Source organism: Centroberyx gerrardi, chromosome 3, assembly GCF_048128805.1.
Source record: "Centroberyx gerrardi isolate f3 chromosome 3, fCenGer3.hap1.cur.20231027, whole genome shotgun sequence".
Taxonomy (NCBI): Eukaryota; Metazoa; Chordata; class Actinopteri; order Beryciformes; family Berycidae; genus Centroberyx; species Centroberyx gerrardi.
Window position 1 is genome coordinate 20,594,010 of NC_135999.1, and position 27,682 is coordinate 20,621,691.

Genomic DNA, 27,682 nt, shown 5'->3' on the forward strand with positions numbered 1-27,682 from the left:
CTAGAATAGACAATCTTATCTCCCTGCCACTATTTACCAACTGCCAGTCTGAGCTATTATTGATGTGATTCACTAATGAATAAAGGTTGGAGTTGTTACAGAATACATCAAACCATAGAGAACAATGATACCGGTTTTCCGTGAACTGCAGGCTATAGTGCATAATATCTGTAAGATGACCCCATTGCATTCACAATAGATGGGGACAGGTGACCTGTTTCTCCTGCTTTGATCTATTCTGGGTCAAACGGGACAAAATATAATCAAAATGTGTGACAAAAATTGTTTGGATTTGTTTTTTTAATGGCTTGTGGTTTTCCCATGAGGGAGAGGGTGTAATTCTGAACAGTGAAAGAGAAAAGGCGAAACAACTGTTGACGCAACAGTGAAACATGGCAGAGAACATTTCTGTTGTCAAAACAGACCCACTTAAACATACATGTAACCAGTTTCAAAGGCACACAGAGAGAGCTGTTGATAAATATCCCGAAGAATTGTAATAGTAGCCATGATAAAAAATGTGTACTTCTTTCAGCATGTTTTTACATTTATTTTCATTTGGATTTTCAGTCTTACAATATAGAATTACTTGTAGCCACTGCTAAGCTAACATAGTGATCAATTATAATAGATTTGATACAGTGGAAATAGCTAAAATAGCAATATGAAGTGTTGGAGGATCTCGAGTCCCCAGAGGCCCTTTGTCCTCTAGTGCCGGAGCCTGTTTTACACTCAAACCAGGTTTAGGTGCTGTATGTTTTATCTTCTGGACCCTGGAGCCTCTGGTTTTGGATCAGAACTTGCCCTTCTTCTTCTTCCAGGGTTTTCTCTTGGTCTTGGAGTCAATGATGAGCTGAGACTGACGCTTCAGCGCCTCCCGTGAGATGATGTCAGCTTCATCCTCTTCACTCTCGTCTTCCTCTGAGATGGAGAGAAGAAGTGATAGTTTGAAAGTGAGAAAGATTTACACAGTTGTGTATGTGTGTGTGTGTGGCTCCCAACTCACCGTCGAAGAGGTCCAGCCTTTGGTCCTCGGGCAGTTTGATGCGGGTATTATAATCTGGGAGTTTCCCCTCAATCCTGGCATAGAACTGCTCAGATAACACAGACACATAGACACACATTCACACATGCACATTAACAAACAACAACAGCCATTGACTTCCACCAGGACAAAGACAATTTTGTTCACCTGAAATAGTTCCAAAAATAAACCAGGCTATATCAGCTCTATTGAGTTCATATTTTACTTTCTGAAATTTGGAAATGTATGAATCTATAGGCCCTATAATAAAAACCACTAACAACTTTTTATTATTTTTTATTATTGCTAAAAGGTCATCAGGATAATGCTAGTCGCCTACTATCACTGCAGTGCATGCTGAAGTGTTAGCATGGAGCACCAGAGCCAACGATCTACCAGGGACACATGGATGATTTTGGTGTCTGTGTTGTCATCACTTAATGGGTAAGATGATCAACAGGCCGATCTCTCATGAACTTGGTGTGCTCCTTTATGGCAGAGGTGCTAGCCATTTAATCAGGACAGCCAAGGAATTTCTGTCAGTGCCGGTCAAGCAAGGCTTGACTGATTTTCACATTATTATCAGAACAGAGTTACGTCAACTACAGAGATTATGCCTTACTTGACTTAAACCCTTTTGCTCTTTGGGGAGCATAGGTCATTCATGAACTTTTTCCAGCTGGTTCAGTGTTGGGTGGAACTACAGAGATTATGCCTTCCAAAGATGGATCTGAGAGTAAAGTGGTCAATGTCATTAGTAAATGACAGACACTGTTACGTCATAACATTTTTCCTATGGTACACCGTGATACGGTATGTTCTCAAACAAGAAGGTGCTGCCGAGCGTTAGTTAATCAAGAGCAAACATTTCAGGTAGCTCTAATGGCTGGCTTTCCATTCAGCTGGGACAGATAAGCTACACAAGCACGACAGCATGGCTGAATATGTATGTAGGGATAAGCTTACTGTACAATGTACAGTAGACTTAAACAGGAGCCCCAACAGGTGAAAAGATGCTTCATATCCATATGCAAAACTGTCTTTGATATGCTAACCCTAACCCTAAATGTAAACTATATTTCAAACCACAGTGGCACTGACTGAATTTTCATATCAACCAGCAGCCAAGTTAAGCCTGGTCTCACCTCCTCTTCCTCCATCTCCTTCATAACAGCAGCCAGATCTTTTCCCTGCAGCTCCTCCTGCAGCAGCTGCAGCTTCAGCTCACACTGGACCAGCAGCTCCACCACAAACTCCTCTGAGCTGGGAGACAGCTGGGCCACCGAGCCTTCACTCTGGTGGGACAAGAAGGGTTGAATTGGAGGATAGTTTGGGGAATGAATTTAGATGGTGTGTGGGTGGATTGATGGATGGATAACTGTAACCAGATTTTTTGAGATGTTGTGCAGCAGACATATTCTCTACCTTTGTTATACTTCAGTGCCAAATATAATGGTTTATTTGGTTCATAAACATTCATATATTATGGGCAGAAAAAGGGAAAGTTCTTCACTGCTAGATATGAACACTGTTATAATAACAAGTGACCACTGGAGACAAAAGAGTTGCTTTTCACTTGGTAAATCAACAGTTGGACAATATATGTAAATAGTCATGATTCTTGAGGATGTTTTCTACCAGTGTGATGTGTTGCAGTTTGTCAGCTAGGTGCTCCACTCCAGCACGGACAGTACTGAGGGTTTTAACAAGCCAATCCAGGCGCTCTTTGGCTGCATCACACCTCTGCTGCTCAGTCTGCAGGTGCTGCTCACACTCCTCCAGCATCTGCTGGCCACTATTAAAACCATAGAGGAAGGACAGAGAAAGACAGAAAAATATCATACAGCTGCAAAAAAGATCGTCAAGCCTCTTCAAAACTGAGTGCCTGTTTAAATTAGTTTGGCCTCTCTGACCATTTTGAAATTGGTGAGAGACAAATTGGTTGGTCCTAGCAGGAGGGCTTTAACTACTGTAATTATTAGTTTCCTAACTTTGACTTTTGAGATCAGATAGGACGGGATAGAGTTGGGCTGCTCCCTAGCACTCCTATACAGCAGGGTTTGGGTCAATTCACGATCAATTCAATACACACTGGTAGTGGCTTTTCTTCAAAATTTGAAAATTGAACATCTTTTGTAATGAAATAGTTCATGCAGATGCCTACAGGGAAATTGTACAGAATGAATTATCTATCATTAGTTGGTGGAATGTAGTTTCAATTTATGTTTTGAAATGATTGAAGTGAAAGACCCAATCACGCTACCCAGAGCAGTTTGATACCACTAGTACTGTCTGTACTGTCTCACCTGGAGAGTTTAGCCTCCCCAGAATATTTCATATCCTGGAACTGTTGGTTCAGGAGTTCCTTCTCCTCCTTCAGCTGCAGCAGGATCCTCTCGTTCTCCACCTTCAGCTCCTCCAGGTGTTTGTGTGTCTCCCCCTGAGAGACGAAGCGCTCCGCTATTTCCTACAAACATGAACACATGAAGACACTTATGCATATGTGCACATTGGTAGTACACGGATTAACACATCCATGTACAGTATTGTGGATAGCTAAGTACTTCACAGAAACAAATGCGAAACTACTTACACAGATAAAAAAAACCAACACTTAATGATATCTTTTCACACCCGTACCTGTATATTGGTGACTCCAGTGGCCTCCTTAATGCGTCGGAAGGCTTCCTCAAAAGTGGAGATGGTCTTCTCCTCTTCACTTCCCATCCTGGTGGTGCTGCGCTGGGCCTCGCTGCTCAGCTCGTCCGGCTGCATAGGCACTCTCTGGGCCTGGAGGTAGCAGAGGTTACAACCACTCAGCGCTCCAAACTCAATTATTCATTTTCTCTCTACAGAATTTCCCTGTTTCCCTGTTCTGAATCAAGCTTCAATTCTTACCAAAAAGACTTGAATACTAGTTTGATATCAACAAGTAACCTGTTATGTGGGTCATGTCTGTTGATATCATTCAGATATGTCACTCCCCTCCATGATTGGACTGGACACCAACTGTTTGTATTCAAATTATATACTAACCAAATAGTAATTGAGGTAAAGCTTTTGTGTATGATAGATTGGCGCGATTGTTGGAATTGTGATTCATCTCTGGTCTCTGGTAGGACTAGCACAGCATTTGATACTGTACTGTATATATGTTCAGTTACAAGTGCAGAGGGCCAAGTAAGAATGATTGATTAGTAATCAAGAGAGGGAACACCACTGAAATAAAACCATACAGTACTGTATGGTTATTATATATATTATTAAGGTATACACATATACCGCCATGTGTAACTCACCCTTCTATCGACTTTTTCGGTCTGGGCCTTGCGCTCCTCAACCTGTTTCCTATAGCAGGCTATGACGCGCTCTCTCTCTTTACGCTCTTTGTAGAGCAACTCCTCCTGCTGCTGTAACTCCGCCTGGAAGGAGCAAGAAAGGAAGGATGGGGAGGGAGAGAGAGAGAGACAGTAAGACAGAGTGTTAGTATGATAGCAATGTGTAAGTGAAGAGCATGTTCGAGGATAATAAAGTAATAATGGATATCAGTAATGATGATGACAATAATGACGAGGGCAGTCATCCTTGCTAGTACTAATGTAGATGGTGGAGGAGGTTGTGTGTCACCTTGGCAGCGTCTTTAGAGAGCTGGGCATCATTGTTCATGACCTGCAGGTTGTGATGCTCCTCTCTGTGCTTCAGGATGTCTGCTTCCAGGCAGTCCAGCTGGCCCTGGAAGGACAGACTCTCCTCCTGACGTGGTGAGAGTGGAAGAGTGAGAGAAAGAAAGAGAAGGACAGGAAAGATAGAGGGAAGAGAGAGAGAGAGAGAGAGAGAGGAGGAAAGGGTGTGAAAAAGGACAAAGGATTCTGTAGTCTTAGAAAGATTGTCACAGCACTATGGCCCTGAGCATTACACTCGTTTTTATTGGCTGTTGTAATCTAGAAATTGAAGCTTATTCTATGGTTTCACTGGATAATAGCATCAGCTGAATGCCTAAAATGTAAAATTTAACTGATGATGTCAAAGGCAGCTGATGGTTTGACATTGTCCACCACTATGAATATCTGTCTAGTGACTATGATAAAGTTTCCTAAATACAGAAAAAAAAGGCTGATAAGGCCCAAAAAGCTTCACTGATGCATGGAAGTGCTGGTAAAGTGAGTCTGGGACAGGAACTACCAGTGTGGAAGCCTCACTCGCAGTTCACACACCACCAGGTACAGAGTCCCATATCACAGGTACAACACAGTCTCATAGCACAGGCAATTACACTGTGGAGAACTCGAGAGCAATGGAGAGTATCCGTTGTTTCTCTGCATAATACCCAGTGAGAATGATTAGCAGACTGTGTACAAAACATTTAAGGTACGCAAGCACTTCAGCTCTCATGTGGGTGTGTAATGTAATGAGCAGTTGAATCACTGAACTTATGATCGACCTATTGATAAATACTGATAAATAATATGGACTGTGACCAAATTTGTAGTTCTTTCATCTGTAATCTCTACATTGAAAAAGGCTGTACAAAGTGTTGAGAATCTATATATAGAGTGCTATAACAGCTCAGCACAATGAGCGAATGATGCCATGGAAAAATAAAGAGGTGACACAATCCATCATGGGAGACAGTGCCAAGAGAGCTTGTGGCAATGTCCACTACAAATTAAGTTCATTTCAATTCAGCTCAGTTGAGTTGAGTTCAGCTAAGTTCAGTTCTGCACAATTCAGCTCAACTGAATTCAATTCGATTCAAACATCTGACAATTGCACAAAATATTACCTAGAGGCTAAAAACGTTTGTATGTTGGACTTACCTGCAGGTGGTTTTTGAGTTTGAGATAACCTCTCATGATGTGCTCAGCCTCCTGGCACTTTAACTGGGTCTTCTCCAGATTGTTCTCCAGCACCCGCAGGTTCTGAAGACACACACACACACACACACACACACACACACACACACAGTTTTGTTTACAGGAGCTGTTTATCTCTGTATGTGTGTGCTCACATGCTAGAAACTGAATGAGTGTATTTCATCAGGACTGGACACTGGGTAGAAAAGTTGTGGTTATCATGGGTTGCACGTCCCTACAGGCATCTACATGCGCCTGACAGTTGAATACCCGGGCATCCTCTGCTCTTTTCTGACTGCGAATGTCAGCAGACTGTGTTATACTGCTGCCCTCCGGCTTCAGTCTCTGGTACTGCAGCTGCAGCTCCTCCAGCTGCTGCCGGTGGGTCTGGGTGCTGTGTTTCAGGGCGTTGAGACGCTTCATCTTGATCAGCACCTTCTGGTCCAGCACTGTGAGGGCCGCCTGAGAGACAGTAAGCGAGTGTGTGTGAAAGACAGACAGACAGACATATATATATAGACTTAGAGAGAGGCTTATAGCCATGCTTGTGTGGTTGCTTTTACCTTCCCGGACATGTTGCGGTAGGCATCCTTCTCCAAGCCTCTGTTATGAAAGGCTTCTTTGATGACATGTTCATCGCCCTAGTAGACATGAGACCAAAACACACATTTTTCTCGAAGTGAACAAGACTGTAACTGCAAAAAAAGCAGTCTCGCTCGATCAGATTTACTGTTTAGTTGAATGAGGTAATAACAGGTAAAAACAGACAACAACAGACAATAGATAAACAACAGAGCTGGGAAGGGGACTGCACTTACAGCAAGAGTTTCTGCAAACTTCCTGTGCAGTCTCTTGTTGTCCTGCCTCAGCTGAAGGATGGTCTCTCTGTTCTTCTTGATGCTGGACTGAGAGCTCTCATAGTACGCAGTTCTGTCGCCCTCTGGTGGATACATTCGTGGTTACACCACCAATTATATAGGACAATTTTTTTGTTATTTTTATTTGGCATAGAAAGACTTCTCACATCCTAGGTAGGTACCCTAGGTCTCTTCCTGCCTATATGTATTTGCCCATATACAACAATACTGGTATAAATGCCATTTCGTTGATGGTAGATTTAAACAGTTTATGTTGGATTTCTTTTTGTTATCTGTCCCTAAGGTCAGAACTGAATTAGACATGAGTGCCTTAAGCTCCCTCTTCACTTTTCACAAGCAAAATCATTTATGCGACTTTGACTGCATCATGCTTTTGTTAATTTTTTTGCTATGTCGTTTATGCTGTTTTCTCGGTCAGGTCTCCCTCCAAAAGGAGATTCTTAAACAAAATAAACGTTACAAATGAACATTGTTTATTGTAGCTATTGATTAAACTTATATCGATGAAACTGATAACTAAAAGTAGCCTAAACTTGATTTGCTAGTTAACCTAGCTAAGATCAGCCAAGACCTCGCTCCTGCAGACAGTGACGGTCAGGCTGTGTAGTTTCAGACAAACTTACCGAGTAGTTGAATTTTTCGCTGCATTTCATTTATTTGGTCATGTAGGGGCGGTTTCATCGCATCGGCACTGAATGCCATTTTCTATCTGTCTATTATTTCAAGTACAGATGTCAAAGAAATATTAATTTGTCCACATTCAGTGTTGGTCCTAACCCAACGAAAGACCTGTGACGAAATCCCAATGTTGCCTAGCAACAGTACACTTCACCAAATCGAGGCTCAAAGTTTCAAATGAACTGTCTCGGTGTCTAAATTCATTTACAGCTATTGATTACGGAAATGTAACTTCAATCCCTTGCTACTTACCGTTTCATTACATTTTATGACTTAATGAGTCGGGTAAAAATGGTAAATCCGCAATGACCATACCTAAAAGCCCCAGAAAGTCATTTTCTTTTTTCTTTTCAGGTTCTCAAACAGAGGGTAGGCTATTGATGTGATAAATTGTGTGCACCATAACTCAGTAGACCTATTCCTATTAGGCCTTATGGCAACAAAAGAATGGAAACAAAATCCATACTTTTGTTTAAACTAACTTGAACTAGTTTCCCACATAGGCCTCCTCAAGAAATTCAACATAGGCCTATTAATGAAGAAGTGTAATCAGATTACACACTTTTCAAAAATTGCAGTAACTTTATTTTTGAAATCTAATTTACCAACATAGTCAAACAATTAATGAACACCTACCACGGAAAACACTGATTCAATATCAAACAGTGATCGTCCAATCCATATACCAGTCCACTATCAAAAACTGCTTTGTACAAAGCCTTGGTCTCGAAGAAGCAGTGGCTTTTCTTTTTGTTGCTTTTTTTTCTTTGAACACTGATATGGCAACACAAAACTTAATTTACAACAAAATGAAATTCTACTGCTTTCATAAACTCAAAATCCGCACATTTATCATGGATATGTTTCATATTTAATGGAAAGCATGAACATTAACTTAAAAAAATGAACTTGAGCTATTAAAAAAATTAGCTTTAGTCCAAGTAAAAACACTTGGGTCAAGACCTGTAATCTCTTATGGCTATATGATTAGTACATCTACTCAAGTTTTAATAGCCTGCAGTTTAGGAACATTGCTTTGGTGAGTTAATTTCAAACAGTGCAATATGCAGTATGCTTAATGAAATCGATAACGCATAGTTTCACTGATGTAACAGCATACATTTGCCATAACACTGGCAGCCTCATGGAAAGATTATGGACCCTTCAAAGCCTCCACACAGGCTGCATGACTTTAAACAATGGCTGATTTGAAAACAAACAAACAAACAAAAGTTACAACATCAAAGTAAAACAGGCACAAGAGCAAAATACACAAAAGTGACAAAGAATAAGAAAAGACAAAAACAATACTGAAATAGAAAAAGAAGCATTGCTGCTTAAATTATTTGTTATAGTCTGAAACGTGAGCTCCCATATTTCCTTCTGGAATAAAATCACCTTTGTTCAGAGGGCATATATGAGGCATAATCTGAAGGCTAGTAACAAAATACAAAACAATCAACAGTATCATAGAGACAAAATACAGTAAGTGTTACTGTAATACTCTCTTTGTGACGGAGATGAACTCTGCTGCTCATCTGCAGCGTCACAAACGTAAGGCACACTATACATAGCACAAGACATGGAACATCCCATAGTGGTTAGGATTAAATTTCTCCCTTTGTTCTGCTCTCACTCACAAACAAGACATGCACACACACACACACACACACACACACACACACACACATACACACACTCAGGTGCGAGTTAGTCTACAGTTTTGGGCTCTTCATTGGACTTCTTGAGGAGGGTGAGCAGGTTCTGGGACATGAAGTACGGCCTCTCTGCTGTTCCATCGTTGCGTTCAAGGTCCTCCACTGTGACATGGACAAAAGGGGTTGAGAGAAAACACTTGCCTAGCAACATGCTAATATTGGCTGACAGCTCTCCTGTGTTTGTATTTGTCCATTGTCTCTAAGTGCCTAGCTTATTAGGAATTGTCCCTCTCTTATTTAAAGCTGACTTTGTTGTACATGCAAACTCACCTGTTTTCCCTTTATCCAAACGCCAAACAACGCGACGCTCATACATTTACACAGAACAAAACTACTGTGATTAAATACAATTACCTTTAATCAAGAACTACATCCAATAAACATGGAATGTCATCAGTGGAAAATCTACTTACAACGCTCACAACGTGACAAACGAGAGAAAGGTACAAAAGCATCCAGAGACGTAAAGATGTTAGTAGCAAAGCGCTCAGTAGGCCGTGTTTACACCATGCAGCACTGAGAAAGGAGGGCAGGGGAGAGGAGAGGAGAGGAGAGGAGAGGAGAGAGCAAGGCAAGTCAAGTCAGTAAACAATTGTAGGGTTTGCAGAGTCTGAGAGGTCAAGACGGTTGCGTCATGGCAACACAATCACAGCACTTATGCCAGTCTGAAATACCAAGGCAAGTAGGTGGCAATACAATACATGGGATCCCATCCAAGTGAGTGATCTTGGCGGGGGCGTCTCTACCAAGACTGAAGCAAAATAAATACGTTATAGACATACGCTGCTGCTGTATATACACATTAGTTCCATAGGAAAAAAAAAAAGATCTAATATTCATACAGTATATTAAATATGTTTGGAACCATTTGGCGTCAGCTGGTATTATTGTAAACAGTGAAGGAGATTCACCATTGATTGAGATGGGTAGTTCTGACTGTAAACATGGTATTTAGTGGTTCTGTAGTGCATTCATCGACAGGATTAAGACAGCAAAATATTAATGACAGTAATCAGGCACAGGGTCAGCACTTACAATGTTCTACAGATCTTCACGATATAAAAACCAACACTGTCTAAAACCAACACAACAGAACGTTTTTTCAAGCTACAGAGATGCACTGGGCTTTTCGACCTGCTTCGACCCCCCACATGATGACCAAGACTCAAGGTCACACCACTGACACAGCAAGGCGATCTGCGTTTTAGCTCGTTGTATAGCCTACATTTAACAGGTCCTGATCACAAAGTTGTTAGGTACAGTTGTTCCGTTCGGCACGTACGCGTTTTATGTTTTATGAGGTTTTACCAAGCCTCGCTTTTTTTTCTTTTGTTTTTTTTGCCATTGCATTAATATTAACATCTACTCCTGTGGTGCAGACGGAGGATCCTCTCCTTTAGGTTCCTCCTTCTCATCTTTCTTTTCAGCAGTCTCCTCTTTCTCAGCCTCTGCAGATGGAGGCGGCACCTCCTCGGCTTTATCCTCCTCTTTCGGCTCCTGCTTTTCTGCCGGTTCTGTCACGTCCGCTTCTTCTTTCTTTTCAGCCTCCTCCGGTTCACTGACTTCCGCTTTTTTCTCCTCGGTCTTCTCCTCCTGCGGCTCTTCAGCATCCGTCTTGGACTGCAGGGGCTGCTCCTCCTCGTTGCCCTGCTTCAGCGCTTCCTGCTGTTTTAGCTGGATCTCTCCATCTTGCTGAAGAGGCGTTTCCTCCTCCACTCGCACCTCGTCCTGCCTTGCAGAATCTGCCTGCTCGACCCCGTCCCGGTCTTCCTCCGCCCTCTTTGTTTTGGAGAGGATCTCGTGCAGCTCGGGGGACATGAAGTACGGCCTGTCGGACGAGCCGTCGTTTCTTTCCAAGTCCTCGCCTTTCGAGTGTGCGTGTGTGTATGTGTGATTTATGTTTGATTGAGTTAATAGAAAATGAGGAGAAAATGAAAACATGGGGAAAACGTGGTGAAAGAGAAGGTGTGAAAAATAAAGGGAAAAGTGAAATAAAGGGGGAGAAACGAGACAAAGAGGAGAACAGTCAGAAACATCGCAGGAACAAGAGGAAACCAGCAGCTCAGCCTGAGACAGTTGTATGAGTGTTTAAAGAGAGGACAGCTGATATAAAGATGCACCTGAAGAAGAGATCTGAATCACAACACTGTGCCTATCCACCGGCATGTTAATAACACCTACGCAGAGTTACTTACAGAAGCAGAGGAAGAGTGTGTCCACACACATGGCGTACACGCTGAAGAAGCCATGGGCGATGAGGTAGGATCCCACTACCACCGTCTAGACAAAGACAAAGTTGTAATGTAAGAGGTATGATGCAAGACCCACCAAGATGTAAATTAGGGCTGGGCGATAATTCAATATTATCGTTTATCGTCTTTCAGTGGAATCATAACGTGATTTTGGATATCATGACAATTCTGCTGTCTAAATTGATGATAACAAGCAAATTTTATTTAAAAACTCAAAATGAGGTATGTGAAACACTTTAAGGAATATTACTTGAAAATTTCAGTTTTGTTTGACATCACACATTCAGTTCAATGGGATGCATATTAATTTGATTATTTAACATGTGATTTTGCATGCAATATCGTGATATATATCGAAATTGAAAAAAATCCTTATGATTATCATGATATTACAGTAATTTCAACCATATCTATAAATACAGTCATCTTGTTCTCTTTCTCTGTGGTAAAGTTTCACAGCCAAAGATGACATTGTATAGACATATTTCTATCTCACCAGTATGGGAACCCAATAGTAGTTGAGAGAGGGAGCGGCCTCCTCTACTGCTTTGATCCTTCCAGAGAAGAAGAAGAAAGAGCAGATCCCTGTACAGGAACAAAAATGTGAATGAAGGCTTACTGAATTTAAAACAGAAAGGCAGACAGACCGCTTCATTGCTTTTTGACAAGGTTTAGAAAATGTATCTTCATTTCAAAGGCAACTGCTCCCTTACCAACAATTCCAACAATGAGGAGCTTCCCAAGAAACAGGAGGAAGTCGGTCACTTTGTCTAAAACAGCCACTCTGTATGGAGAACAGGCACATTGCAGGATATGAAAGTAGAAAATAAACTGTTCTGAGAATGAATACTTAATGAATATTAGGATGTAGTCTAATGCTTATTGATTTTTCGAAACAAGATAACAAATAATACATGTAAATACTTATATTAATAGTAACAATAATAGAGGCTAATGTAGCTCTATTCAAAACCTAACGTTACATGAATGCCCACCTGACAATGTTCCTCATGAGAAGGAAGAAGGCATCTCGAGCCGAGGGACAGAAGCTTTTGCCATAGATGGCAATCTAGAGAGAGAAAAAAAGTATTTAACATCAGTTTAAAAAACAACCAGATCTGAAATCTTTTAGTCAGCCGTATTCCAGTTACAGAACCTCACCATGATGTAAGCGTTTCTGTTTAGGAACTTGATGCATTTCTCCAGACACCAGAAGCAGCACTTCATGCAGCTCAGCAGGAACTTGGTAAATTTGTTCTGGGCACCTGAAGGGTGAGAGCAAGAGGGATGAACAGTGTTGCATAAAATATCATGACTGGTTTACATGCGCAGAGTAACCTGAGTATTGGCTGTACACTGTTATGGTGTTATTCAAGTTAGACTGTTTACATGAACCTTTGATACCCTGCAATTAAGTCTCCCTGTTTCCATGAATAAACCAATTAACAGAATATTCCTGTCCACCTGTGATGTGTCGCTTACAGACAGAACAGTCCGCAAGCGAAAAAGTATTAAAAGAGCTGGTTACTTCAAATACAGGGGAAAGAAATGATGATCCCAATAGTAATAGTCCATATTTTTGTTTTCTAAATCTGAGTTTGCCACAGTAGCCCATTAAATATGGGAGTAGCCAGGCATTTTAAGCAGGTTTCTCATGATCAGAATTTCATCTTAGCCGCGTTTTCTAACCAAGTTATGACGTTTACATGCGTTGACCCAAAGCCAGATTACATGAGTCATTAGATTACATGGATTATGAGCATTATTATCTATGCATGAAAACATAGCCACTGATAAATGTATGATAAATGTATGAAATGTATGCCTGATGTCTGTAGTCAATGAACCCCAAAGTGTATTTAAGTCAGTCTCCTTGTTCTAATGTTCTGCCATCTGACCTTTCAACTTGTGATCCAGGTACTCCAGAACGACCCTGATGACCTGGACCAGAGACAGGATGAGAGAGCCGAAGGCCAGGGAGCCAGTGTGGAATCTGGACCGGAAGAGGAAGCAGAAACCAGGAAGAAGAGGGGGATGGTAAGGGTGAGAGAGGCTCAGAAAAATCTGTATTTGTATAAGACAAGGTAACAACATTTCTTGCTCAGTGTTGAGATCTTGCCATTAGCCTACAGAATTTTTTTTTTTTTTTAACAAAGCAGGAGTTCACACACAAACACACACACATACACAAAAAAGTACACGCACGCACACACACACAAATACATACGAACACATCCAGCTTCTAACCTGAGCGCCCGTCCCAGGGAGGAGAAGATGGGGTAGGCGGGGATGTCGTCTGGCTTCTTGAAGGCCCAGTAGTAAGAGGCGAAGGCCCCCGACAGAGTGACCTGGCCCAGCGCCGTCACAAAGTTGGCGCACCAGAAGAAGAGGAAGACGTTGTAGAACTGGAACAAGATGAGGTATTTGTGGTAGAGGGTCTCACCACCGTAGAAGGCAAACAGGCACTCTGCGTCAGGACACGCGATTGACATGTTGGAGGTGTTGAACGTCTGGAGAAAGAGAAGGGGGCAGACCGGAGGATTAGAAAAGTGATTTTTGATACTGTGTATGGAGCTAAATCTGTGATGTTATCATGGGTAAAGATAAACAGTTTCATAAACAGTTTTTGACATTTAGTGGCATACCTTGGGGTCGCAGGTCTCTCTTGCGTGCTCACACTCTGTGGTGTTGAACACTTTGTAGACCTGGTCGTTGGAGGTGGACAAGAAACTGTGAAGCTGTCAAGGAGATTGCGTTAACGAGGGGGAATATGTTTGGAATGGTGATTTTTTTGTGTACAGACCAAGGTTATTATAGTTAACGAAAACTAACGAAATAACGAAAACTAGGTGTGAAAAAACATTTTCGTTAACTGAAATAAAAATAAACACGAGGCTTTACAAAAAAACGATAACTAACTGAAACTGTATTGTGTATTTACAAAACTAACTAAAATAAACTAAAATTATAGAGAAAATGTCTTTGTCAATTTATTTCATACATAAGCCTAGTATTATGGGTGGATATGAAATCTATCTTCCAATTTTTTTTTTTTTTTCACCTTTTTGAATCTCGCCCCTGACAAATACCCCATATTACAAAAAAAGACTAAAACTAACACTGAAACTAATAAAAACTAAACTAAAACTAAGCATTTTCAAAAAATAAAAACTAAACTAGCAAACCCACTTTAAAAACGAATTAAAACTGAAAATGAAAACAAAAAGTCAAAACGAAATAAAAATAAAAACGAATGAAAAATGCAAAACTATAATAACCTTGGTACAGACGAGCCACACGCAAGACAGCAGGTCAAACACAGACCTGGAGCAGCTCCCACATTTCATGCTGGCAGCTGCTGTCAAAAGCATCCCGCATCAATCTATATGGAATTTTCCACTATCACAATGATATAAAGAGGGATTAATTATGCAGTTAAACATTTATTATTAATCATGTTTTGAATGGCATGGAATAGACAGAAGGATACACAGCAGTGATGGCCCAGTAAGCAATCACTATGGCCAGGAGGGCAAAGGTCAGTAGCGGGTAGAACAGCGATGACATCACGTGCCCGACAGCTCTACCGAAGAAAACAATGGTCAAAAAACTGTCAACAGATCATCATATAATATTTTCCACTGGGGGGGAAGAGGGAGTTCCCAAACCAAAGTAACACATAAGCTTTGTCCACAGTTGTAATGAGACTACATACTTTCTTTCAGTGATGTTTGGGTGTAAGAACTAAATGTTTCCTCTCACTGTTACAGCAAACAAAACTGATCAAACTATATCTGAGCAGGCATGGTCACTTTTCCACCACACTTAAGAAGACTGTACAGTGTGAATAAAACAGAATGACCCTGCGCATTACAAGACGGGAATAAATTACCAACTCAGTGTGGCTAGAGAGGCGGTTAGACTGACCTGCTGGCCTCTTTGATGAGGGCGATGGCGATGAGAATTCTCTTCCTGAGGAAGATGAGCAGTAGGATGATGATCACCTCCACTATGGCCAGGATGATCACTGGGGAGTAGGGAGGAAAAATTAACACAGTAGATTAACAGCAACATTGATTTAACGAATGTTAGGGTTTGATTCATCAACCATTAATTCAAGAGCCTATTAAATAAAGGGTGTTGAGGAAGTGTGTTGTCCTGTATGTGTACATATGCACAAATAATCATAATGCGATTCTTTTCCTGAATATTGCAATTGCGATATAGTATACAGACAGATTTTTCAATATTTTAGATTTTTCAGCAAACAAGAAACATTTTAATAATAAAAACTGAGATGTTATTGCTTAATATTTGCTGTGTTGGAATACAATGAATGTTTTTTTATAATGTGCAATTTAATTTATAGGCCAGAAATTGGGCTCAGCACCAGAATACCATGACTAGGAGTTCAATTTGGTGCACCCATGACCCTGATAAAATAATTGCAGCTTCTTGCGATTTGGAAGTTGAAGCAGTTCATGTCGCAATTTTAGTTTTTTTTTCTAATAATTGTGCAGCCCTAGTGTTTACATGATAGTAAATCACATACACACTGGTAAAGAGTGTGTGCATGAATTTACACAGCAAATGTGTGTATGCTGCACGGACAAAAGAGCTGCATTATAGCATGGACGTGTGGCTGTGCGTACTGAAGGCCAGCCAGGTCTGTCTGATCTGCAGGTAGACAGAGAAGTCCGTCTGCAGGCCGAGGTCACGGATGGTGACGTCAGCTCCAGGCTCGCCCTTCAGACTGGCAAACTCCATGTAACAGTGGAAAATCCCTAAAAAACACACGCAATAATATCCAAGTTAGAAAAGAGCATTTTAAAGTTTAAGTTGAAATATACGTTTAATATCTTGTAACATAAGCAGCATGATCTCAAATAGCAATTTTCTTATCTCTGCCAAGACACGGAAGACTTACCGTATCCAATGACCAGAATAACCAAGACAATCATGACCCAGACCATGATGCCGGCCAAGAACCGCAACAGGACGATGAAAATCAGACTGACGACCATGGCGATCACCAGACCGCTGGAGAGGGAGGACACATCCGACAAAAGCTTTAACACTTCATGGTATTTTAGCTTTGCGTGATCCTGAGTTAAACTAGTTCAACAAGTTCAATGTGGGGAAAACTGGGTCTGTTTCACATGTAAAAATATCATGTTTGTCTGTGTCGTTCTATTACAGTAACCACTAGAGAATGGAGAGACTTACAGCAATATCCAATGCCAAGATTGAGTGTAGTCCTCAAAGATCCTCATGGCCACCTGGCGAGCTTCAACCACCACATTTGACTTCCTGTAACAAAAGGAAATCTATTTAACGCCTCCCACCAGTTTCCGAAATTAACTTTTCGGCTCACCTGCAAAACTAAGAAAAACATTTACTGCTAAGAATCATTTTTACCAGCCAAAGTTAATATACATTTTTCATAAAAACATATCACCCGGCCTGTTTTCAATGCTAGCTCTTGTATAGATTCGGGTGCTGTGTATAACATTCAATAAAGACACTTATACAGTGGATAAAGTTTGTAATCCATCTGTTTGTAATCACCTGTGACTCGCCACATGAGACTAATGTTATGTTTCAACTAACGTTAGGCCAGTTAACCATGTAAACAGCTGAGGAACAGGAGGAAAAGTTTACAGAGGTTTAGATGCTACTGCTCTGTGTAAAGCCAGTGTAATCTGATTGGAGCACAGTCAGAGAGTGTAGTGTGTGGCCAGCAGCATATTTGAGAAAAGGCAAAGACTGTGTATTTGGGTTAAATATTTCAGCTCCTGACAAAGTTCCCCACAGGCTGCATTCGTGGTCCGGCTAAACTAGGCTTGCCTGGTCTTGTTTTGAATAGGGGTGTGGAAGTGTGCACTGCCATACAGTAAGAAAGACTCACTTTGACGCTTCCAGCAGCTCTGTGGCATTGACTTTGTCGCCCTCTCCGTTATCCAAAATGGTCTCGTTGCCCACCACCACCACCCCGCCTTTCATCGTTCCCAAGGCAGGCAGGCAGCGACGTGTGACTGGAGAGAGAGTAGATGATCAGTTTGTTTGGTTCTATCTGGGTAACTTCACACATAAAAAACAAACCTATAGACACAACAGCTTCTAATAAAGGGTGTACCTACCACTACGACTTCTTCCATTTCTACTAGTACAATTAGTACTGCTACTACTACTACTACTTAAACCACCTAGTACACCCTAGCAACCACCTAGTATACCCTAGCAACCACCTAGTACACCCTAGTGACCACATAGTACACCCTAGCAACCATCTAGAAACACCCTAGTGACCACCTAGTACACCCTAGCAACCACCTAGTACACCCTAGCAACCACCTAGAAACACCCTAGTGACCATATAGTACACCCACCTAGTACACCCAAACTATAACTTTAACTATATTTTTGGTTCGATCTCAGAGTGATTTTTTGGATGTAGAGACAACGTCGGTAAAGTAATCATCCTCCATTTTGCTGTGAATATTCAGCGCCGAAATAAGATGATATCGTTGTAGTGTGAACGCTTGAGCAACAATGTATCGTTACAGATTACAGTTATCTTTTTAGTTATCACTCTAGGTGTGAATGGGCCTTAGGGATGAAAATTAAGTGAATAAGCAGGAGACATTCACTCACAGGCTTTACTGGGCATGAGCATGGAGGGACACAAGCCGTCCCTCAGGATCTCAGGAGCACTCTGAAACACACAAGTCCTTCACTGTGCTTTCTTATAACTACATTTCACAGCATCGGTTTAAACATGCATAGAATGTGAATTGTCTACTCATCCGGTTGTTTACCAATTTGGAGAGGTCCACTCCTTCTTTACAGTATTGCTTGTAGTAGTCTTTGTCTTCTTTGCTGAACTGGGCTTTCACCAATGTAAGGTGCTTGGTAGGACAGCTTTCCACACATAACTGCACAAAAATAACGACATAAAAGTCATGGCAATCAGCATCGCATGAGATTAAATTCGCCCAAATTAAAAAAAAAAATACACATTGTTAGAAAGGGGAGAAAATAAGCAGTTTGATAGATGCAGTAGATGTAATTTCTGACCTGTGTGGTCGGGCACTGAAACTCCAGCAGCACCAGAGGACTGGCGCACTTCAGGATGTTGAAGTAGAACAGCAGAGGCTTCTTCCTATTGTGTAAGAACAGTAACAGAACAGTTATCTCTCTCTCTCTCTCTCTCTAAGGCCTAAAAGCAGATTATTAGTTCACAGTAATATATATCATTCTCTGAGGTGTAAACAAGCTGTTTTTCTGAGATAATCTCAACGTGAAAGACTTCCAAGGACACATAGATATTGTAGGTGTCATATTGTTCATATCAGTGGGTCCAAGCATGAGAGGACTCACTCCAGAGGCGTTCCCGCCTGTCCGCAGAACTGCCCCCTGCTGTCGGTGGGATAGATGACTTTCCTGGGGTCTCCCTGGGACCAGGCTGCATGGAGGAGAATAGAAATCACTCATACTGAGGCAGAAGAAAGGTGGCTTTTGCACTGAATAACAATCAAATAACACTGGAGCCCCTAAAGACAGAATCTATTCATATCGTTTATCGAGTTTCAGAGTGTAAATGGACACATTTGCACTGATTAAGTACACATTATGGATGACAGGTAAACATAATACTATGTGTGCTGTATTTGAAATACAGTAGTAGCAGCAGAGTTGAATCTTACCTAGGATACCCACACCAAAGTAGCCCACCAGGGCAATGATGAAGAGAATACAGCAGAGGACATCTGTGCATCCTCTGATGTGAGGAGAGAGGAGAGGAGAGGAGATGAAAAGATAAAAGAGGAGATTAGGAAGAGACAGTATGTTGTTATTGGTGCGTTAGAGTAAAGTGCAGAATGATCAGCAGTGATTGAAACACAGACACTCTTACCTGTTGTGAATCGGTCCTTTGAAAGTGGGGTCAAACTTCCTGGACTCCCCTGTGGACAAGAAGAGATGTTTTGTTATTGTCTGCTCCTGCAATTTGAACCTGTGACTTTCAACTTCTATCTCACTCTCTCGTGCCTCTAAAATAGAATGCATGCCATCAGACTACTTCACCAAAATCTAGTAGGCTCACTTTAGTGACTATCAGTAGTTTAGTTGAACTATCCATTTGTGAATCTAAGCAGCCAAAATTAACACACACCAAGCACCAAATGCTGGTAAAAAGTTGTCTTTGGTGGATAAATCAACAGGGATCACCTGCCACACTGGTCAGTAACTTTTTGAGACAAGAACATTTGAAAGCCTCACTTGTCTGCAGTCTTTGGTCTTTGCCTGTTCTCAAACTTTGGTAAGTGTAAATGAGTAAAAAATGACTAGATGTGAATGGGGCTATATAGCTAAAATGGCAATTCATGTGAATATGCAGCTATCAGACCCTTGTGTTTTTGTGGTTTTGGTATTAACTCAGTCTCAGCATCTCCGAATACCATAGCTTGCATGGCCAATTACAGACAACTTTAATATTTTTTTTTTGACGCATTTTGGCTAACCAACGCTGACTGGCCAAATGGTCTCAAATATAAAAATCAGCATGGACGTGTTGCTTGCAACAGTGTTACAACATTGTCAGCAGCTTGTAAACACAAATTTTATTACTCATTGGTACAAAAATTAAAATTTCCTTTCGCAACAAACATCATTTGTCATCTTTCATTAATGTTGTTGGATAGCTTTAACGTTAGCACATTTGAGGTGCATATGGCTGTGGCTGATATTGTTTATGTATCACTGATAGCTCGCTGCCAAAACATGATTGTGGAAGCCACATCACCTGCTGAGTGTTTAGTTTTGCAATCTAATTGCTTATAGAATTTACATCAAAACAAAATCAAAACAAAAGGCGTGCCGTAAATCAGTTTCAGCACACAGGTTAGTGACACACAGATGCACTCATTAAGTATTTATGATTTAGTAAATAGGCTAAAACCCATTTTTCCCAATAATTTACAGTATATTTCATATGAATATGATATTTTAACAGTATCTTTGAGGGCACTCTTTAGAAAAGTAAAGGCTTTTTCTACTGTGTGGGTGGGAGATACATGCACATGAGTACAATCTATATGAGTCAGCGCATGTGTTGACAAAGCAAGGACATTTTCCACAACAAAAGGATTCTTCTGCCAGTCTGACATGCCTAGCAACCCACAAAATGGCTCCCCGGTGACGGAGAGCTCCCTGTGGACATCTCTAGCCACCATGGAAACACCTCAGACACAGGAGAGGAGGAACACCAGCCAAGCCTACTCAGCCTGCTCGCTTGCAGGGTGACATCATCATGTGCTAACACACTGTGAGTCAACACTTTCAAAGAACAATGTGCATGAATGTACACATCAACAACATTTATAAAACACACACAATAAAACAGTGTCGCAATGTGCAATACATGTAATATCCCTAGTTCAGGAACAAGACCACGCCTCAAGCACACATTCAATTTCCTGCTCCACCCTATTTAAATGCGCCTAACCATGACCTTTTCTCTCTCTCGTATGTCTCAGTTCTCTCATCCCCCCCCCCCCCCCCCCCCCAACCCCTTGCTCTTCTCTCTCAGCACAGGAACCACAGGGGGATACGATGGAGCCAAGAAGACTCCCCATCAGCGAGACAGCACCCCCACCCTGAGTCTCAATTCCCTGGTTCCTCGAGCTAACCATCGACCCCAACTCACTCGACCCCCTCGATTCATCCCTTCATCTCGACCCCTGATTCATCCCTCCACCCTCGACCCTTGTTTCATCCCTCCATTCTCGACCCCTCTTTCCCTCAATAAACCATCTAAATACATCTCATAGTGGCGTGGTCTTTGTTAGTGAATTGAGTAATGTGTGAGTCAAACAGGCCGGACCAACATCCTCTTATGAGCCAAGATCCCAGACACTGTGGCATCTTGTCACGTCACTGTAAATGTCTGCTGCTGGCTGCTCAACTCAACTATCCCCTAAATACACTGCAGCTACAGCAGCACAGTGACATTTTGAGCCAAGCCCAGCTTGTTGTTGTCACTGCCTACCTAGTCTGCTACTCCACACACTGGACACACACACACATACACTCACTCTCTTCCCACCCATTGTAGAGGCACAACTGTACCACTTGAAAGGTGTCACTGGTGTTTTAAACTGTCTGCTAGAGGTGATGTGTGATATACAGTATTTGAAAACAGTCTACTACGCCTAACTGTTACAGTTAGTGAAGGCAGTACTCTATAGCACAAGTTCTAATCATGTCAACAAACAAGTATTCAACAACAAATTAGCCTCCAATCTGTCATAAATCCAAAGCAGTGGGCAGAATCTGTCCTCTGAAAGATTATTACAGTACCGTTTTTTCTGTGTTTCGTCATTCCACCGTTATTTCTTTCTCACTCGCTTTCATGGACAGCTTTGTAGAGTTCTCTCAGTGCGCTGCGTTCGTGAGTTTCTTTACGTCTCCTTCCTGTATGAGGTTTGTGTCTCGAACCACTAACTCATCGCTTCCTTCTTCCTTCTGTACAAAAACTAAAGCTTGTATCAGCTCTGCCTTCCTCTCCTCTCCCTGCTCTCTCTGTTTTTCTCCCTCCTTTTACTTGGTCTCTTTTCTCCCTCTCTCAGCGAGGGTCTTGTCAGGGGAATTGCGGCACACGCACAGAGAGAAGTATTGATGGGGGAATTGAGAGAAGAGCGGCGCCACAGCAACAAAAGATTTGAGGTCTCTTTGGCTCTGAGTAAGCCGCCCATGAACCCTCTGTTGCTAAATGTGTTGACATACACAGGACTAAAATATGTAAGTGTCACAGTTCTGGGTGCGGGGCGTGTTGTTGCCAACACTGGGGAAAACTGACTCTGCCATCCAAACATCAAAACAGTCTTTTACTCTGGCATAACAGTCATTACAGACTTCATTTGAATGAACATGGTAAACTATCTTCACTGTTTCCTTCTGTTGCAGCTGTGCCAACAGAGCGGATAAACTCAGTTATTAACTGCATGCATTGCAGGATAGAGGGGTAACACTGTAATGTACTGTCAAATCTTCAAAGTGGTTATATGCTCCAAAAATATCTTTTACTCTAACTATATAGCACTTGACAATACATAGGCTACCATATTAGCTGTACATCATCATGTCTATAAATAACAAACAGGAAAAGAATCATTCATGTGCTATTGTACAGTTTGCTGCTCTTTGTCTCAAGAGATTACTGGACTTCTCACAATGATTTCTCAACTTCTTGTTTCTACTCTAAGGCGTATTTTCCAGCCGTCACTTCGAACACACTCCCCTCCCTTCCCAGCGCTGTCAAATCATTCGCCTACAAATGAGTCAATTTAGACTTTACTTCACGGAGCTTTAGCTGAAACGCGCACGAATCACACCAAGGATCAAAAACAACAAAGACTTTGAAGCATTCTCAAGACAATGACTTGGTTATGGTGTGATGTGCGTGCCTGACACATGCGAGGCGGCGCGCTGAGCTGTATGTCCAGAGTATGTGAGATAAGACCGTCCTACGTGTTCCCCGCCGGCACATGACCTGCCCACCTTCACTGCCATGTGAGGGACCGACAGCATGCCATACTGTGTAAGACAATACTGACTATTGACCTACACATGCCCAGTCCAGAAACAGTGCCGTGTCCTTGCCCCTACTTCCGCCCTCTTGATGCTGATGCAGTCTAGATCTATTCCCCAGATACTAACCCTCCGCTCCTCAGAGCAACGGCATGTCCAGGCAGTTTTCTACCTGTGACTGCATCAACATTACACAAAATACTTTGTGGAGGACAGGAGAGGAGTGGAGACTAATTAGACTACTTTAAAATAAATACTCTGTAACACTCACGCCTCCCTTATTTCTGTCATTCTGTAATATGTTCTCTATTCCCTTACAATAGAAGGAGATCTGAGAGGGCAGAAAGGAATAGAAATTTGTGTGGTATGAGAGATACTGGAAATTACATGTTAACTGCTGGCGAGAAGAGAGAGATTAGTGTCTAGATTGGCAGTAGGGGTATAAGGCATTAGTTTTAGGGTTATTAGTGATGATAATAACACATTTGTACAAGACTGTACAAAGTGCTTCATATAAAAACAAAAAGAAACAACTCAACATGGAATAAAAAGGAAGGGAACAAATAAAACGAAAAGACGACAGATGAAGATAAATCATTATATAAAACCAAGTCTAAAGAAATATATATATATGTAGCCTTAAAGGTGCTAAAAGGTTCTTAAAGCTGATGTTGTTAGTGCTTGTGGTTCTCAAAATGTCGACCTTATTTCTCATAAACCCTGGTTTATGAGATAAGGTTCCTGCCACAAAGAGGATGTTGCTACTTGTCCCCGCTCCCCCCTCCTGCCATCGCTTCACGTGTGTTTGTTTTCTCTTTCACTTTGCTGAAAATGATGAACATGTTAGAAGTGATTTTTCAATCAGGCTTTCATTCGTTCCACCATCTGCCACTGCGAGAAACTCTGAAAGCTTTAACTCCAACAGCAGCCTCTTCCTGATTTGTGCCATAAACCGATCCAGGAGATTTTCCACGAAAACCGACCCGGTGGCACACAATGTAAAATGCAGTGTAGATGCTGGTAAAGGCTGCCAATCTTCTCAGTGATTGTCTTGTTTGTTTATGGCAATTACAGTAATTTCTCAAAATTGACGTGGTAATGATTTATTTGTGTTAATCTGCTACACATAGCACCTTTAAGAAGAGATTTAAAAAAGATGTAAAAGTTGTATAAGATGATCCTGGGTTCCTCAGGCAGGTCGTTCCACAATCTAGTCTACTGGGGAACCATCCTAAAGGCCCGGAGGATCTCAGTCTGAGCTCAGGTCAAAGGGGTTAAAAGGTCTGCAACATAACCAGGGGCCAAACCCTACTCAACTTTAAAAGTAATCAGTAAAATCTTGAAATTAATTCTAAAATTGAATGACAACAAGTGTTAAGATGCTAAAATTGGGGTGATCTGGTGTTTTTGTTCTACTGACAATAGGATATGTTTCTGGCTGACTGTTGACAGTTTGTATGAGTGTGCATGTATGCGTGTGTGTGTGTGTGTGTATGTGTGTGTGTGTACGAGTGTGTCTTAAGGGAAGTGATGATGTCATGACTGATGTGATCCACTAATGGGCCCAGAGGGCTTATCAGATGACCCTTCCCTGGCTACCTTAATGGGTTAGTAGCCATTGTGGTTGCATGTGTGTTTGTGCGTGTGCGTGTGCGTGTGTGCGTGTGTGTGTGTGTGTGTGTGTGTGTGTGTGTGTGTGTGTGTGTGTGCATGTGCATGTGCATGTGTGCTGTACATAGAAGACATTACGGACAGATTTGTTCTCTCTGTCACTTTTTTCTCACGTTTTTCTCTCTCCATTTAGGGCTTGTACAAGAATGTATGATTAATATACAGGAAATGGATAGAGTCACATAAACTGTGACATGAAAAACTATCTAGCAGCTGTCAATTCTTCAAAACCTCCCCTTTGGCGGTCACTAGTAAAGCCATTAGCCTACATGCTCTTTGACAGAGAGAGGAGGAAACACATTTACAAGTCCCTTTTCTGAAGGGCTAAATATTTGTAAAGTGCCAAACCCCGGCTCAAATCACCATCCCTCTCTCTAGTCCTTACAAGGACTGCTTAGACCACAACGGCAATCTGTCTGATTCTGCCAAACCAACAGCCAAGTCAGAAAGACAAGAGATCACTGGGAAACATTTAGGTCTAATGTGTGTATGTGTGTGTGCGCGTGCATGTGTGGTGTGTGTGCGCCCGTGCAGTGTATGTGGTAATGCATCTGACTGAGTGTTTGCCAGCTTAGTATTGACTGGTTTGCCCCTTGAGTCTGTCTGTTGAGTGGGTAGAGCGGGCAGGGCTAGACACGGCCGAGGCAGAGCGAGCTGCAGCCTGCCCGACTCTGCACACTCCCAACACACTGAGGGAAAATATTACTGTAGCAGGCAGCCATGGACGATCCACAGGTCCAAATATCCTAGTAAAACTGCAATTATTTGGGGAAGATCCATTCTGTCGTATAAAGCCCTGGCTCTGTTTAACTGGCCATAGATGTCGGTCAAGTCGTTTATAACACAAAGGCTAAAACTGAGCTGGAATTGTGTCTGGTGTCTGGGAGAGAATCCAGCTTCTCCATAGAAAAGACCTTTAACTCCAGTTTAAAAGGGTCAGGGTTTATGACCTCTCACTGGATGTGGGGGTGGGGCGCCACGGGAAAAAAAAGGGCTGTTTACATGGTAACAGGAAAGCGACATGGAAACACTCCACACTCTGAGCTCCAAGGATCATCTGGAGAGGATGTGCATTTAACTCAGATATCGTGGGTGTGGTCTGGTTTACTATTGTAAGCATCTTACATTGTGAAAGAATAAAAAAACTGTAGCGGAGCAGCTCTCGCTTTGTCAGTGTTGTCCTCCCGCTGAAATGCCGGTGTGAGATGGTGGTTTTCTGCTAGAGCGGTCTCCGGCCATTCTCACATGTAATGGCACTGACACGGGGGTATTAAGGCAAGGAAAACACGAGTTACGAAAACTTCATGACTCAACAGTCCATATGAACAACAACCCGGCCCAGACACAGGACTGCACCAGTCAGGCTGCCATGTGGGCTGTCTGGTCTTGTGGGAGAAAATCCCAAAATGTGACACACAGCAATCTGCAATGAGTCACATCTTGATGGCTGTTATAGAGTATGAGTTTTCCATTATATGCATACAATGCATGGGGATGAACAAAAACAATTACTATCTGTGAGTGCGTGTGCTTGTGTGTGTGCTTGTGTGTGCGTGTGTGTAAGAAATGACCATATGTCATCCTACAAAACACCACATGGTTGTTGTGGCAGTTGATTAGTGCCAAGGGGAAAACACAAAATAGCAAACCTAATATAGCATAGATGCATATGTGAACAGTTTTCTCTTCTGTAGCTTAAATGTGTTCATGTTTTCTTGTAGTTTGTCTATAATGCGCTCATATAGAATAACCTGAACATTAACATAATTTAATTTAAACCTAATTTTGTTTGGTATATACAGTAGGTTACTGTATGCAGGCCTCGGTTGTTTCAATGGATGACAATCTATATCAGGCTACTTTAGGCTATAGCTATCAGTTACTGCAGTGGTAAAATGGTAGATTATGCCATATAATAATAACAAATAATTAAAAAAAAAAACTCTAGGCTGAACTGTCTGGTTGGTGGTTTCTTTTGAAGCTACGTGTCTGGTTTGTATCATAGGCTATTATAGTAGGGCAAACTACTGTAATTCAATATCCATCCCGATGCAGCGTCCATGACGCCTTCATCCACTCCGTATTTTCCAATGAAAAAGAAATGGTCTAAGTACATGCACATTATCCAAGATTACAGATTAGACTACTTTTGAAAAACAAGCCGGGTTTGGAGGATGAGGATGCCATAGATCTGCGTGAGACCCATGCGGTCCACACCCATCCATCCATTGCAGTCATTGTTTCCATTTCTTCCCTCGTTTTGAGAAAAATAAAACACCGAGACGAAAAGCAGAGAAATAAGTCTCTTCTCACCGTATTTCGGGTCCGGGTTTTTCTCCTCCAGCTCCATTCTCACACACCGGGGCTTCTCGCTGCGGATCAGGCCTCGGACAGGACAGTTACCATGGAAATGTCGAGGGGAAAAAGCATCAATAACAGTCACCGACTGCTAGCGGCGTAACGACCATCCCGAACCAAACCACGGCGCATTCCATTCTGCGGGAGAGAGAGGAGCCAGCCAATGAGAGAAGGGAACTTGGTGATTGACCGATTTACCGGCGAATTATAATGCGCATGGGCGGGACAAAAACAAAATTTGTCCTGCCGCTACCACAATGGAATGTGTAGAGCGTGTTTGTACGGACTGATGTCCAGATAATAAACAGAGCCAGCACAGCATTTACTATGAACTATTTTACTTTCTATATAGCTAGATTTGATGTTTTCTAAAGTGTGTTTTTTACATTTGTCCTACAGTGAGTGTGTGTGTGTGTGTGTGTGTGTGCGTGTGTGTGTGTGTGTGTGTGTGTGTGTGTGTGTGTGTGTGTGCAACTCCAAGAGAATATAGCCTGCATAGCCTACAGAATCCACAAGACAGACCATAATATCCAGTAGTATTTCTCATAACTGCTCCCATGAAAGAAATGTCAATATGAAAAAGCAAAAGCAATTTTTCTCACTGAGAAAAATCGATGGGCTTACTGTGAATTCCTTAGGCTATCTGAAAGCACAATTTGAT

The 27,682-nt window shown here is 41.9% G+C and overlaps 2 protein-coding genes across 4 annotated transcripts; both read right to left on the minus strand.

The window, feature by feature from the left end:
* Window positions 1-589: 589 nt before the first annotated feature.
* Window positions 590-7,457, minus strand: odad3 (outer dynein arm docking complex subunit 3). Its single transcript, XM_071924875.2, has 13 exons — window positions 7,379-7,457; window positions 6,696-6,817; window positions 6,441-6,518; window positions 6,148-6,339; window positions 5,842-5,943; window positions 4,652-4,777; window positions 4,324-4,446; window positions 3,665-3,814; window positions 3,331-3,491; window positions 2,663-2,819; window positions 2,170-2,319; window positions 1,007-1,091; window positions 590-921 (listed from the first exon to the last, which is right to left on the minus strand). Exons 1-13 carry the CDS (start codon window positions 7,455-7,457, stop codon window positions 794-796), a joined length of 1,653 nt encoding a protein of 550 aa, XP_071780976.1. The 3' UTR covers window positions 590-793.
* Window positions 7,458-9,062: 1,605 nt separating this feature from the next.
* slc44a2 (solute carrier family 44 member 2 (CTL2 blood group)) lies at window positions 9,063-27,273 on the minus strand. 3 transcript variants are annotated; one of them, XM_071924848.2, is made up of 22 exons: window positions 26,977-27,265; window positions 19,319-19,367; window positions 19,110-19,183; window positions 18,784-18,868; window positions 18,481-18,565; window positions 18,222-18,338; window positions 18,058-18,118; window positions 17,312-17,438; window positions 16,630-16,713; window positions 16,331-16,443; window positions 16,056-16,187; window positions 15,331-15,430; window positions 14,894-14,986; window positions 14,049-14,133; window positions 13,651-13,913; window positions 13,302-13,396; window positions 12,565-12,668; window positions 12,399-12,472; window positions 12,117-12,187; window positions 11,900-11,988; window positions 11,347-11,431; window positions 9,063-9,253 (listed from the first exon to the last, which is right to left on the minus strand). In XM_071924848.2, the coding sequence occupies exons 1-22, from the start codon at window positions 27,011-27,013 to the stop codon at window positions 9,144-9,146; spliced, it is 2,133 nt and encodes a 710-aa protein (XP_071780949.1). In that variant the 5' UTR covers window positions 27,014-27,265; the 3' UTR covers window positions 9,063-9,143. The 3 variants fall into 3 exon arrangements, with proteins under 3 accessions (XP_071780949.1, XP_078147218.1, XP_071780948.2); XM_078291092.1 differs by lacking the exon at window positions 26,977-27,265 and adding an exon at window positions 21,763-22,090; XM_071924847.2 differs by lacking the exon at window positions 9,063-9,253 and adding an exon at window positions 9,275-11,016 and having other exon boundaries at window positions 26,977-27,273.
* Window positions 27,274-27,682: the final 409 nt, after the last annotated feature.

What these genes read in the sequence shown, in the direction of transcription:
- odad3 (XM_071924875.2), bottom strand. Translation starts at nt 7,457, where the DNA reads ATGGCATTCAGTGCCGATGCGATGAAACCGCCCCTACATGACCAAATA. An exon ending in AACTCAAAAACCACCTGCAG is followed by an intron (nt 4,778 to 5,841) that starts GTAAGTCCAACA and finishes TCACCACGTCAG; the next exon opens with GAGGAGAGTCTGTCCTTCCA. An exon ending in CCGAAAAAGTCGATAGAAGG is followed by an intron (nt 3,815 to 4,323) that starts GTGAGTTACACA and finishes TGCTACCTCCAG; the next exon opens with GCCCAGAGAGTGCCTATGCA.
- slc44a2 (XM_071924847.2), bottom strand. Translation starts at nt 27,013, where the DNA reads ATGGAGCTGGAGGAGAAAAACCCGGACCCGAAATACG. An exon ending in TACTGGGCCATCACTGCTGT is followed by an intron (nt 14,134 to 14,893) that starts GTATCCTTCTGT and finishes ACAGCTTCACAG; the next exon opens with TTTCTTGTCCACCTCCAACG. An exon ending in GAGAGACCTGCGACCCCAAG is followed by an intron (nt 13,914 to 14,048) that starts GTATGCCACTAA and finishes CTCTTTCTCCAG; the next exon opens with ACGTTCAACACCTCCAACAT.